General features: G+C 43.4%; 2 protein-coding genes across 36 annotated transcripts in view; one reads left to right on the top strand and one right to left on the bottom strand.

The window, feature by feature from the left end:
• The window catches only part of LRRFIP2 (LRR binding FLII interacting protein 2), an 86,739-nt gene extending 75,385 nt beyond the window's left edge, over window positions 1-11,354 (top strand). For all 33 annotated transcript variants that reach the window (XM_081160129.1, XM_081160136.1, XM_081160111.1 and 30 more), the window contains 5 exons: window positions 1,396-1,445; window positions 6,196-6,319; window positions 8,317-8,396; window positions 9,005-9,109; window positions 9,563-11,354. In XM_081160129.1, the coding sequence (XP_081016255.1) occupies window positions 1,396-1,445; window positions 6,196-6,319; window positions 8,317-8,396; window positions 9,005-9,109; window positions 9,563-9,673 (470 nt within the window). In that variant the 3' untranslated portion in view covers window positions 9,674-11,354. The remainder of the gene's footprint in view (window positions 1-1,395; window positions 1,446-6,195; window positions 6,320-8,316; window positions 8,397-9,004; window positions 9,110-9,562) is intronic.
• Window positions 11,355-11,820: 466 nt separating this feature from the next.
• Window positions 11,821-13,734, bottom strand: part of MLH1 (mutL homolog 1) — a 34,027-nt gene continuing 32,113 nt past the window's right edge. For all 3 annotated transcript variants that reach the window (XM_081160107.1, XM_081160108.1, XM_081160109.1), the window contains 2 exons: window positions 13,478-13,591; window positions 11,821-12,157 (listed from right to left, as the gene is read on the bottom strand). In XM_081160107.1, coding sequence (XP_081016233.1) covers window positions 11,990-12,157; window positions 13,478-13,591 — 282 coding nt within the window. In that variant the 3' untranslated portion in view covers window positions 11,821-11,989. The remainder of the gene's footprint in view (window positions 12,158-13,477; window positions 13,592-13,734) is intronic.

The raw sequence follows: 13,734 nt of genomic DNA, 5'->3' as shown, positions 1-13,734 counted from the left end.
GGAGTCTGAGGTTCAATTCCTGGTCAGTGCACATGCCTAGGTTGGGAGCTCGATCCCCAGTAGGGGGCATGCAGGAGGCAGCGAATCAATGACACTGTCATCATTGATGTTTCTGTCTTTCTCTCCTCCCTCTCCCTTTCTGTCTCTGAAATCAATTAAGATATATTTTAAAAAATAAATTAATTTTAAAAATCATCTTTTTCATCTTGTTTTCATAGATGTGTAGGTTTCCTAGAAGAGTAGGCTATTAGAGTGGAGGAAGTAAAAAAAAACTCTTCAAAAGTTAGTGAGCACAGTCTCTAGTGTCAGAATTACAGAAATGTAGTTGTAAAGCACTTTGATGAAGCAGTAGATGCTAGCTAGGTGAGTGGAGCTGCTCTAGAGAATGGACTGAATGTGCAGCTCTGGCAGCTTAGAGCATCTGTGCTTGTTTGGAAGGTGCTGAAGAAACTGGAGCTTATATTTAGCTCTGACCCTGATTGGTTGTAGTGGCTGCTGGCTGGGTTTCAGCTGCTGCTTTTACTTATCTGCTGGTATCCATCCCCTCAGCCCAAGGGTCCGATATTAATACGTGTGCTTGGGAACAAGTAGCCCCTCCCTCCAGGTCAGGAGTGGTCCCAGTGATCCTGCTGCGAGACTGAGTAGCCTTTGATGGCTCACATTTTAGAGCTGGTCCCCTTCCCTCCCCCCACTAGCTTTTGTGGGCCTTCACTTCTTCCAGCATTGTGTTCCTCTGTCCTTTTTTTTTTTTTTTTTTAATGTATCTTATTGATTTCAGAGAGGAGGGGAGAGGGAGAGAGAGAAACATCAGTGATGAGAGAGTCATTGATGGGCTACTTCTTGCATGCCCCCGACTGGGAATCGAGCCCACAACCCTGCATGTGCCCTGACCGGAATCGAACCTCGATCTCCTGGATCCTAGATTGACTCTCAGCCGCTGCACTGTGCCTGGCCGGGCCCTCTGTCTTCTCTGATCCAGCTTCTCCTCTCAGTCCCACTCTTAACCCCTGTCTTCTGTCCCATATTTCGTTTTCTCCTGCTAAGGGCTTAGTTAAGCCTGTGGGAGCACCCTTGGCGTGTGAGTTGTATGTGTACTAGTGAGAGCTGCAAAGTTTTGAATCAGGGAAATGATCTTTGCACTTCAGTTTGTCTTTAAGTGGAAAATCACTGCTCTTGGGAGCAAATATATTTAGTGCCCTGATAAATATCAGTTGTGTGGAAATATGTGTTGAGTAATAAAGTACTTTTCCTAACACCATTAAACCTTCATGTCTTGATAGTCAGAGCTGTAAGTTTATTGGATAATGTTTGCTATTTAATTTGTAGAATTATTTTTAATTGTTTATATACTACATCATTACAAATTTAGTTTACAGCCTTTTTTGTTTGTTTTAGATGTAAGGCTACGAAAACTTGCTGGAGAAAAGGAAGAGCTGCTATCACAGGTAAAGGCTTTCTTCTCATTGGAAGGTAATGTTAATTGTAACTGACTGAATCACATGGTGAAATGTTAGCAAACTAATGCACACTAGAAAGAGATGTGCTTATTTTAAATATCAGCACTCAAGTCAGATTTGAAGGGTAAAAGGAATTCACATTTTACCTCTTTGTTGTTTCCTATTCTTTGAAAACATTTATAGGACACATAGTTTGAGGGTCAGACCGTTCTCCAAAGTTGTTATGAAGACAGAAGTGCTCGGCCCTGCCTCCCACCCTTACCCCCGACCATTCCTACTTGGTGCTTTTAGCTGATTCATTTGGTGTGTACTGTTCTTGTTTATTTGTGTATAACATGCTTATGTTGCTTCTCGATTGTTCTGTTTTTGGCATTCTCTGTTGCCTTCCATCTATGGAAGGTGAGCACTTAGCTTTCTTTCATCCCCTGTCCGTACCACACACGCATACTTCCCATCCCCACGACTGCCTCTCCTCTCTTCCATGACTCTTTGATTCCTCCAAAGTTAATATTGTACTGTTCCTTTCATTTGCTTGCTTTTCTGTGTGTTTATTACTAATTTAGCTGCAGACTTTCCAACAGCAGTTTAAGTCCTCTCAGTGTTTTTAGATGCACGAAGTCTTCTCTCGGTCCCATCCTTTGATTTGTGGAGCCTCACACTCATCCGTTCTGGACTTCCCGGCACACTCCCGCAGTTCAGAGACCTGCCGCCCTTCATCCCCTTCTAGGCTTTCCCCCGCTTGTAGTGTAGGTCGCCTTTCCTCTCTGCAGTCTCACACCTCCCTCCTTTGTGTTCATTCTCCTATTTTGGTACATCTCCCAGTAACTTCCTGAGAGCAGGGTGTGTGGGCCTGAAAGTGTCTTCAGAGTACCCTCTTAGCTGATTGAACAGTTGGGTATAGAATTCTGTGTTATAATTGTTGTCCTTCATCTTTTTTTTGTTTTAAAGAAATTGCTTTATTGTCTTCTGGCTTCTACTTTTGGCTGTTGAAAATTTCAAGGACATTTTATTTTTGATCTTTTGTATGTGACCCTTTTTCCTCTCTCTAGAATCTTACGTCATACTCTTTCTTCATAGTGTTCTGGAATTTCACAGTGATGGAGTTTGGAGTTTTCATGCATGTGTGGGGCCCTGTCAATTGTAGGAATTCCTATCTTTCAATTCTGGGAAAATGTCCTGAGTGAAACTCCTGTTGAGTCATTCAAATGTTAAATGAGATTCCACTATGTAACAGGCACTATTCTAGGCATTTGGGATATTTCAGTGAAGAAATCAGTTAAAATTCCTGCCCCAGTGGACCTTATGTTCTAGTGGTAGGAGACCAGGCAGTAAACAACAAATATAACTAACAAGTAGATTGTATGGTATGTTAGAGGTTTCTGTGAATGCATTTATTGTGTTTCTCCATCCTCATTAAGCTGCATCGGTGCAGACATGGAATGGGCAGAGTTAGCTTTTACCAGGCGAGTAGAATGGGCAGAGGAGGTGCGGGTGTGTGCAAGAGAGTGTTGATGGACCTGGATTAACCTGGAAAGGAGGTTTGAGGGGACATCTGGGAAGCTCAAGACACAGTGGAAAGAACTGAGACCCATGAATTACAGGTACCATTGGGACCAAAGGTCTTTTGGAATTGGGGCCCAAAGAGAATGAGCCAGAAAGATCTGGAATAGCAGTTAGAAGATATGTGGATCAGATGTATGTAGGGATTGCAGTTATCTAATGATAATATATAGTACATGACTGTGGGAGTGGCTGAGGCCAAGAAAAGACAGACGGCAAAGATCCTTGGAGAGGAGGTGTTCCAGGAAACTGAGATCAGTTGCAGGAGAAATCTTCTACTTAGATATATTTTGAAATTGCCAAGAATTAAGACAGGAATAGTTTTGAGGGAGTGTGAGACAGGAGCTAAAACAGTGAAGAGAGAATGGGATGATGGCAGTGATGAGGGGTAGTTAGTATACATAATTTGAAGAGATAAGATTACAAACTGGGAGTTTGGGGAGGCTAGAGGGAGACTAGTTTGGCAACTGCAAGGAAAGCAAAAGGACACCATTCCATTTTCAGGCTCAGCAGTAGGAGGACTGTGGGAGAAATAAAGGGCTCTGGGAGTACTTTAGAGGGCTGCAGAGGAAGCAAGATCCTACTAGAGCACTAGGGTAAAGGGAGTGCTCAGAGAAGAGATCGAGGATCAGGGGGTTGCTGGTGATAGAATGGGCACAGGGGAAGAGTTTCAGGATTTGGGAAAGATTAGGAGGTGAAGACAGGGAAGGGGTTGTGCAGAACCCTTTGGGAAGAGTGCCGGAGAAGGTATGACCCTTTTTGAGCTGGACAGAATGATGGTGATACTGGGATTAGTCTCAGTTCACTCAAGGCAAATAGTCGTGATGACTGTATGTGTGTTGCAAGGGCAGAAGTGCCTGGGAAGCATGGCTGTAATCCCAGTGTTGAGCTTGCCTTTTCCTCAATAGAGGAGTGGCAAATTTGTTCCTAGTGCTCAGGCTTCCCCTTGACCCCTGTTGGAGTTGAGGATATAGTTGGGGAAGCGACATGGAACTCTGAGCATGCAGACTCACCCTTGACCCTTGATGAAGGATAAAGAAGGCATGGGGAGGCTGTGTCTCAGTCCAGAGGCACCTCCCCTTGTGTGTGTGGGTGGGCAGATTGGCTCTGAATTGTGCTTGCTGTGATGATAAGAGTTGTAGGCATTTAGGGAGACATGACTGATTTCTGAAGGAGAGGGCATGAGACCTCTGGCAGCGATGCTCTGATTGCTTGTTTCTCTCCTGTTTTCCCATTTCTTTTTGTTTCTTGTTTTACTTCTAAAAGTTTGTCAACTTTATGTTCTAATACTTTTGTTGAGTTTCTATTTCTGCAGTCATTTCAAGGGTGTACATAGTTTCACTTATCTCAGAGGACATTGATAGGCTGGTTGGCTTGTTTTCTTCTGTCTGCAGTTTGTTTCCTTCCAGTTGCTCTTATGTATATTTATTCGGTCTTCAGTGTAAGAGCTGGATACTTAAAAGCTGATGGGCAGCTCTGAGGAAATGGGTGAGGCTTATCCAAGTTTTTGTGAAGATTTATGTGGCTGGGTGTTTTGTTGGGAACTTCAATGTGGGAATGTCGGTCTTTTATTTTAGGCTAGTCAGAGTTCTAAAGATATCCTCCAGTCTTCTGCCTGAGGGTGCAGGCCCAGATGTCTGTGTTCTGGGACCTGAGTGTACACTAGAGGCCTCAGAATTCAGTGCATTTCTGTTCCCCTAATCTCCTTGTTTTCCACACCTGGGGCTCCTTTCTCCACTGAGCCTTGTTTTTTCAACAACACAAAGTCCATTTTAATTTTAATTTTTAGTTTATTTTTCAAATTTAAAAATCCCCAGCCTTATTACGGTATACTTTGTGTAGAATAAGCTGCACATAGTTAAAGTGTACAAATGTACGCACCTGTATTATTTTCCTAGGGCTGTCATGATAAACTACCACAAACTGGGTGGTTGGAACCACAGAAATGTATCGTCTTACCGTTCTGGAGATCAGAGGCCCTAGATCAAGGTGCTAGCACTGTGTTGGTTCCTTCTGAGGCTGGAGAAGGGCAGTCTGCCCCATGCTTCTCTTCTGGCTTCTGGTGGTTCGCTGGTCATCTTTGGCATGTTTTGGCTCATAGATAGCATTCTCTGTGTCTTCACATTGTCATCTCTCTGCATGTGTCTATCTCTCCATCGAGATCTTTTACAAAGGCACCAGCCACATTGGATTAGGCTTCCTCCCTGTTCCATACAACCACATCCCAGCTTAACTCTGTGTCTGCGGTGACTATCTCCTAAGGAGGTCATATTCTGAGGGTTTCAGCTCAAGAACTAGTGGCGGGGAGGACAGAACTCAGCTCATAGCACTACCTGTGAAATGGCCACCAACCAAGGTGCTGAAAATACAGCGCCCAGTGTCTCTGTGCCCTTCGTAGACCTCCCATCCTGCACCTCCCTCTCCCCTCTCCAGGCAACCGCTGACCTGCTTCTGCCACTCTAGATTAGTTTGCACTGTCTGGAGTTTTATCTAACTGGAATGCGTCTTTCACATACTTATGAGATTCAGCCATGTTGTTGTGGTGTTCCGTTGCACTTCCCCCTTCTTTGCTGAGTAGTGATCCCGTTGTATAGCTGTGCTGTGGTTTGTGTACCCTCCTGTTGACGGACACCTGTATTATTTTTAGTTTTGGCTGACATGAATTAGCTACTCTAAACGTACTTTAAAAATGTATTTCTAATTATCTCTGCATACAGAAAATTTTCTAAATAAGAATATTTAACACATTGTTTGTGGGTAGTTTTTATTGCTCGCTCTACCAGTCAACGTAAAACGTATAAATACGTTTCCTGCATACAATGTGTTAACCTACCTCTAAAACAAAACAAAAACATCTGCTAGTAGAATTTCCATTTTTAATAAAAGGAACAAAAAATACTGAAAAGTGGTGTTCCAAAATCCCACTCACATAATAAAATACAACTATTTTTATGTGTCACCTGGTCCTGGAGCTCATTCCTTTTGTTGTTTGTTCACAGCTTCCCCTAGCACCTCTAGCAGTGTGTCCCCATGGTGGGCACTCAAGGAAATTGCTTCTGAATGAATGATGTGTGTGGCTGATGAAGGTCTGCCTTCTTCTATGACATAGCCGTTGGGCCAGTCGTCTGCCTGTTTTGACAAACTGGATCTTGCTGAGAAGCCTTTGTTTCTTCTGCAGGTTAGAAAACTGAAGCTGCAGGTCGAGGAAGAGCGGCAGAAATGCTTCAGGGGTGACAGCACGGTGGCTGGTGACCTGGCCGGATTGCAAAATGGCTCCGACTTGCAGTTCATCGAAATGCAGAGTAAGTGCTGAGGGATAGGACAGTCCCAGTCTGTATGGGCCGTGTCCTAGAGGTGGGATTGTAAACTCACTGCTGGTGTCTTATAATTCACATTTCTTAAGAGGAGCTGTTACAAAGATGGGTTAGTCTACAGGTTGTCTGGAAGAACAGTCCTGGTCAGTGATGGAGCCAAGTAGAAACTTCTGCTAGCCTGTGTGCTTCAGGGATGAGAGCATTTTGCACATAATGACATCCTCACACTGCCTTCTTCCATACCCACGTCAACCTGAAGCTCCCATGTAGCACCCTTCCTACCTAAAATTTTTTTGTGGAATTTATCTTGGAATAATTGGAGGGGCATATTTGGAACTAACTCACACTAATGTTGAGTAGTTTCAGAATCTTCTCTGTTTTCTTGTTAACTCTAATTTTTATTAGATGGAATTTAAAACAAGGCCACAACAAAAGCAGGCAGCTCCTTTGCACCAGAAAGCCAGGAAAGGAGTCCTGCACCTGGACACTGCCTTGGCTGTAAAGCATGGTGTTTGGAATGGAATTTCAAACACAGATGAAATGGCTGAGACAAAGGACATAGACTTTTGAAAACAGGGAGGAATGGGTGGTTTGAGAGTGAGAAGGAAGCAGCACATTTTGATCACATGTTTCTGGGGTGAAGAATTAAAAACTAGATCCTGAAGCTTCTGTTTCAGAGCCCAGGATAGATCCTTCTCTCTGACGCCCAGGGGTGGCTTTTGGGGAGAGGGTTTTATAACCTCATGGCTTTAGGGTCATAGTAACCATCCAGTTAGCACAGCCTCTGGCATTGAAGATTATGTAGGTGGTTGTAACCTAGCTGTGTGGGACAGCACAGAAGTTCTTGAGTTAGGTGGATTCTTTGGATTACAATTCCCACCCTGCAATCATTTCGGAGCACTCTGGTCCACTTTGCCTTGCTGGAGGGCTTTTTCTCCCCCATCACTTGTAAACTTCTCTCTTTAATGTTTTTATTCTCCCCCAAGGAGAATTTTTCCATTGCTTTCAGAGAGAGCGGAAGGGAGGGAGGGAGAGGGAGACAGATGTGAGAGAGACGTCGACTGGTCATCTCCCGCAGGTGCCCCAACCAGGGCTGGGGACCAAGCCTGCAGCCGAGGTTTGTGCGCTTGACTGGAACTGAACCCAAGACCCTTCAGTCCACGGGCCGATGCTCTAAGAATCACTGAGCCAGACTGGCTAAAGATAAACTTCTTATTTTAAATTATTTCCGTCTTGGGTCAAATATATATCTACTGATTTATATATCTCTACCCATACCACATGACCACATTATTGAAAAGCATTTATTTCAGCAAATATTTATGAAGCATGCACTATATACAAAGCACTTGGCTAGATACAGAAGTGGGTTCAAGAAGGCTAGACAGGGCCTCTGTCCTTATATACATATGTAATGTTAAGAAAGCATGATAAATACTATAAAAGAATGCAAACAAAATACAAGAGAAAGAGAAGTTATAGTTAACTGAGAGTCATGAAGGAGGTGAAAATGGAGCATAACCTTGGAGGTTGGTTAAGACTTAAATCAGAGGTGGGGAACAAGGGCCACTTGAGGTATGGGAGAGCAGAAGGACTGAGAGGTGGGAAGGTGCAGGGCTAGGGGCTGGGAAGCCCGAGGGCCTAGTCCTGTGAGCACAGGCTCCCTGGGCCATAGGGCTGCAGAGAAGGCTGGCTGACTGGGCTCCTTGCTCAACGCTCTGCCTACAGACATCATGGGGTGAAGAGTGAGTTTTCTTCTAACCCCTGACCCAAGGGATGCTGTTGTAACACATGTGCTAGAGCTTCTCGTAGTATCCACAGTTCCAGAGGTTGGGCTGCCCTAGTACCATGGTCGCCCCATGTGCATTTGCTTTGTCCTGTTAGACCCCGCAGTGCTCCCTCTCCTGTGCTGCAGAGGGCGTCATTGCCTGATGGGTCACACCTTCACCTCTGAGAGGTGATTCATTTATTCTCTTCTGTTCTAGGGGATGCTAATAGACAAATTAGTGAATACAAGTTTAAGCTTTCAAAAGCAGAACAGGATATAACCACCTTGGAGCAAAGTGTAAGTACTTTTTCTAATGGTGCCTAGTAATTTAAATTCCCTTAAAACACATCTGCTTCCTGCTTCTAAGTGGCTAACCCATGGGTGCCTAGGTTCCTTTGGGCTGCCTGTATACACTTGGATCTCTAGAAAAGCTCTATGTTAAAGTGGAAAAGCCAGCAGAGAACACCTGGCAGGGTATATCCGCCTTCTGTTTTCTGTAAAAATACAGAAAACTTTAGCTATAATTTTAGTTTTTGTATATATTTCATGAGAATTCAGGAAGATCGTAGTTTATAACAAAATGCCTTATTGCACATTTGAAAACGTCTAGTATCTTTTCCATTTAGTGTCTCCTCCTGCATTGTTACTTTGGTGCTTAAACAATATGGTCATCATAAAACTTACCATGGGAAATTGGCCCTGTAATGATTCTACAGCTGTAATCCTTTGGGGACCTTTCTTGATTTATAAATAGCAGTTGAGTTCTGAGAGGACCTATGACTCACCCTAAGGCGACTTGTGTTAGATTACTTGGAATTTTAATGACATTGTATTTCCATCTAGGCTGCAAAAAAGTGATTGTTCCTAGTGCCCAATACCAGAGGCTTGTGTTCTCATATTTACAGATTAGCCGGCTTGAGGGACAGGTGCTGAGATATAAAACTGCTGCTGAGAATGCTGAGAAAGTGGAAGATGAACTGAAAGCAGAAAAAAGGAAGCTACAACGAGAGGTACTTGTTTTAATATGCTTCCTGGAAAACATTCCTAAAAACGAAAAAGTCCTTTGGAAACAAATTCTTTGTTGCATAAGGAATATGATCCAGGGTCCAATCTGAAGGAAACAGCGGTAGAGTCACTTACTCTTTGTGTTGGTGTTTGACCTGTACAGTGACTGCCATTTCCTTTTATGTTTTGATCAGTTAGATAATAAGAAAAGGAATACTTTTAATTTTTGTTCTAGATGAGGTCTATTTCTCCAACTTCTGTAGGTCCTGTCTATGATTAATGCTCAGCACCATTGTTTTACATCAGTCAGTAGCTGACTGGAAAAAAAATTAGGCTGTGGGATCCTATGCAAGCCCATCACAGCCAGCAGTGCGTCCATGTCCCAGAAAGTTGGAAATAAAGTAGCACTTGGTTTTGTTTTTGACCCTGTGAAATGACCGAGTTCTCCCTGTCTCCAGTTACGAACAGCACTGGACAAGATTGAGGAGATGGAGATGACCAACAGCCACCTGGCCAAGCGGCTGGAGAAGATGAAGGCCAACAGGACAGCACTTCTGGCCCAGCAATAAGAACGCCACCCGTCTACCTGGCTGCTCTCCTGGGCCCCACCCAGAGGGACTGACTTCTGTCCGTTGACAAACCCCTTTCAGTACTGTTTGAGTTTTGTCGTTAATATAGCCACCTTTGTATTTTATAATTTATGAGAGAATGAAATAGGTTTGAATCTTCATGAATGAACACTTTGGATTTTGTTTGTAGTTTAATTCTAGGCTAAGAACTGGTCCATGCTGGGTTTTTTTTGTTTTTTTATTCCCGTAATTTTAGAATCAAATTTACTCACCATTTGCCCCCAGCTTCCTCAGTGACTGGGCACTCGGAGGCCTCTGCCTGGGTTGTGGAGGACAGCAATTCTGAGTGCTCACTGAGCTACTTGCTGGAGACCTCAGAGAATACACAAGTGCCTTCTCCACAGTGCAATTCAGACTTCAGTGATCTCCAGTGATCAAAGCATGCCCTTCATGTCAGACAGCATTTATATTTTAGTGAAGAAACAAGTTCACAGGTGGGGAATATATGTTTCACTAAAATTTATATGTTTGGAGGAAAAAGCCTTTTTTGTAAAATATTTAAATTTATATAAGAAAATGTTAGAAAAAGATATGGGGAGTGTATATAAAACTTGCTTTATTGCATGGGGCAGGGAAATCCAGGTCCCAGTACTCTTAAAGTAAGAGTAGGGTCCTTAGTCTTCAACATCAACTGTGCTGTATCTTTTAAGGTATTTCATCTGCTGCTGCTTTGTGGAATGAAACCTCAGACAAGCCCAATTGGGGGGGGGGGGCAGGACAGGCAGGTGGGACATCTACCTGGAGATTCTATTAAACACACCCGTTTGCTGACCACAATTGGCTACTGACACATTCATTTTGTTAGAGGAGCCTTTAAAGGAGATCATGGCCACCTGCCTGATCTTGCCCCTCTTCTTTTCTCTCCCTCCTAGGGAAAGCTCTGGAATATAGGACTTTGTCTTTTAAAAACTTCAGTTTCATCTTAAGGTCCCCAGAGGTTTCTGTCACTGAGTGTAGCCATTTTGTAGGATTTGTGATCCTCTTTTGCTCTCAGAATCAAGGTGGTTTTATGGAAATATTATTGTATCGTCAGTGTGTTTACACAGAAAAAATACTGGGGAAAGTCTAATGAATCAAGGCCACAATGAGAATCAAGTTAGACCTGAAACTAGATAATAAAGGGAACTCAAATGTGAGTCAGTGATTCTGTTGCTTAGAGTAGTTAGCCCTTTGTTTTTAAAATATGGAAACTGCTCTCCTGAACTAAGATGATTTCCTAGTTGGGGAGGCATGTTCTGAAATGCAGGTTTGCCCTAGAATCCCACAGCTGGAACCAGCAGGCAGTGTGGTCCAGCTCTTGCGCCTTGAGACCCCTCTTCTTTTCACCATGGTCACTCAGCCTGTGTCCCTCCCAGGCTCGTGGAATCTCACTTCTGAGGTGCCCTTGCCTGCTTTGTGGAAGTTCTGAGTGTTAAACTGGATCTTGCCCCTTCTCTGTCTGTCGTCTGTCTTTTCCACGTGGAATGGCTCCACTTCTTCGTAAGATAGTTTTTTGCTCTAACAGAACTTTCTTCATTGAGTCTTATAATCTGGATTTTACCTTAAAAATATAGGCATTCTTCCTCCCCGTGCACATTCCTATTAATGCAGGTTAATATTAAAGTAGCTTATTTTAATGGCACTTAGAGTCTAAGTGTGTATTTATATCTCATCCTTCAAATAAGACCTAGAACTTCAGTTACCTTAAGCTGGTGGCAGTCATAGCTATTGACCAAGCGCGCTGCCTTAGAAACTCATACTGGGTGTAGACTGGGTAAGGGCTATGTTCTTCTCTCAAGTCTTTTTTAAATTAAGAATCAGTTATTCTTTGGTTACTGAAGGTACCAATAGATTATCAATTCAGCTTTCTCCATAGGCAGTGTCATTAGAGTCTTCGATGTTCAGGGACCTCTTTTAAAAAAGCACCTGAACTAACAATATCTATCACCTAATATTAGAAAGAATCAAATCAGAACATGATCTATGAAATCTTCAAGGCCTCTTTAGAATTCTTATCAGATGTCCAGGGGGCTTTCAAATTACTTTTGGGATTCTTTAACACTATCAGGTATATACTAGGCGAAATCAATCTAGAAAAGCTTTCAAGTGTAATGAAATAAGAAATCATGTTAGGACATATCTGACAATTTATTTATAGTTGATCCCCATGCATACGGAGTGCTACTAGTTAGAAGGCAAATGTGAGTCTTTAACCTTAAGACCTACCACGTCAGAATACAAAGGAAGAACACACCCAGAGTCCATAAGTGACCATATTTAACACCTCTCAAAGACTTTGTATAGATCGGGCAGGTTGGCAAGCTGCAGGATATTTCCATCTTCTGTGAAATGCTTAGGAGGCAGGAGGTGTGAGCGGAAGGCTTTATAGACAACGTGTTCCACAGTCCACTTCCAGGAGTTTGGCGTGGAGCCAGGCACTTCACTCTGGAAAAACGTGTCAGATGTCATAAGCCTCCCCATTGTATCCCGGCATACGCTGGCTTCCTGGCTGACATGCACTGGGCTGGGAAAGTCTTGGTAGCTTATAATGGGTTGCTACCTAATGCTTGTGAAGGGTCTAGGCCAGCCTCTCATACCCTACAGGCCTGAACACAGCGATGAGATGGGGGAAATGAAGAAGCCACGGCTCTCATGAGACTTTCTCCCCTGGAACCTCTGTTTCCATTCAGGGAGAATGCGTTATTGTGGCAGGATCTAACTAATGTCTGGTCCTGACTATGGTATTTGGGCAGCAGTAGTAGGCAGTACATTTCTAATTTACCTCTAAAACAGGTCTTAATGTAGTCCCGTTTTCCTAAAAGCTCCATAGGTAAATGAAAATAAATATAATGGGGATTATTTTGCTCCATCCTTCCTCTCCTAAATCTGAGCCTTAACTACTTCATGTACAAGAATATATTCTTTCTCATCCATCTTTTCCTTGAAGTAAACTTTTCCAATCAATTGGCATACTCTCAGCACAGTTTGGTAAGTGTGCTACCTTACCTCCTTCACTGCAATGAGATATTTATTCTCTAGGGGCTTTGGCCAACAGGACCTAGGACTGAACCGTGGCTCCAATACCTACAGGCTCTCAGAATCCTTGAGCATGCCAACTGTCCCTTAGTTTTCTCCCTGTGAAACGAGCATGTCACTTCACCTCAGAGGATGGCTGTAAGTAATCACTGAGAAAAAGCTGCTACCCTTTGATTCTTAGACCATTTCAACCTCCACTACCCCCACCCACCCAACCCTTCCGAAATAGCTACTGATTGAAAAGCACTGTCATCTGATTAGAAAAAGTGACACAGGAACAAGAGGAACCCAGACCCTATTTGTGTCAAGCTGACATTCCATAAGAAAAGCTGGGGACCTGACCTTAGTACAGCCTTGTTTTCCTGGCAAAGCAGTGGTCAGATGTAGAGTCAGGCAAAAGCTAAAGGAGATGGGAGGCTGGTCAAGAATCTAAAGACTGTGGCTACACTCAGGGGCTACCAATGGGAGATACAGACCCACTTGCCCTGGACAATCTAACTCAACCTCCCGTCTCACTGTGATGACTTGTGACTTTACATCTCACAGGGAGATCACTCTGGAGGTACCTTCTAGACCAGCAGAAGAAAATAAAATTCAGGAATAAAGGCTGACCATTGTGTCCTTATGTGCAGTGAAATCCTAGGAATTTAGAGATGGGAAAGTTTCATCTCCTAAAGTTGTGTGAGGGCCCATCCCAGTCCTGGGGTGCCAGCGTCATCACCACAATACCTGTTGGCCTGAGAGGGTCGACTCCTCGGATATATACTGTTTCCGGACGGAGTAAAACATAGCACATTCTTTACTGAGGCTTTCAAAACATTCCTTTTCTTCGTCCCAGTTCACCTGGTCCAAAGAGAATTCAATACCTCAACATCAGTATGTGCTTTAAAAGCACTTCATTGCTAAATGGAGATCACAGATGACTTTAAAACTAAATGCGATTTTTAGGCATGAAAGCCGTGAATTAGAACTGCTGGATTCTGCTG

The sequence above is a fragment of the Miniopterus schreibersii genome (genome assembly GCF_964146895.1).
Source record: "Miniopterus schreibersii genome assembly, chromosome: 15".
Lineage (NCBI taxonomy): Eukaryota > Metazoa > Chordata > Mammalia > Chiroptera > Miniopteridae > Miniopterus > Miniopterus schreibersii.
This window is presented reverse-complemented; position numbering and strand designations above follow the sequence as displayed.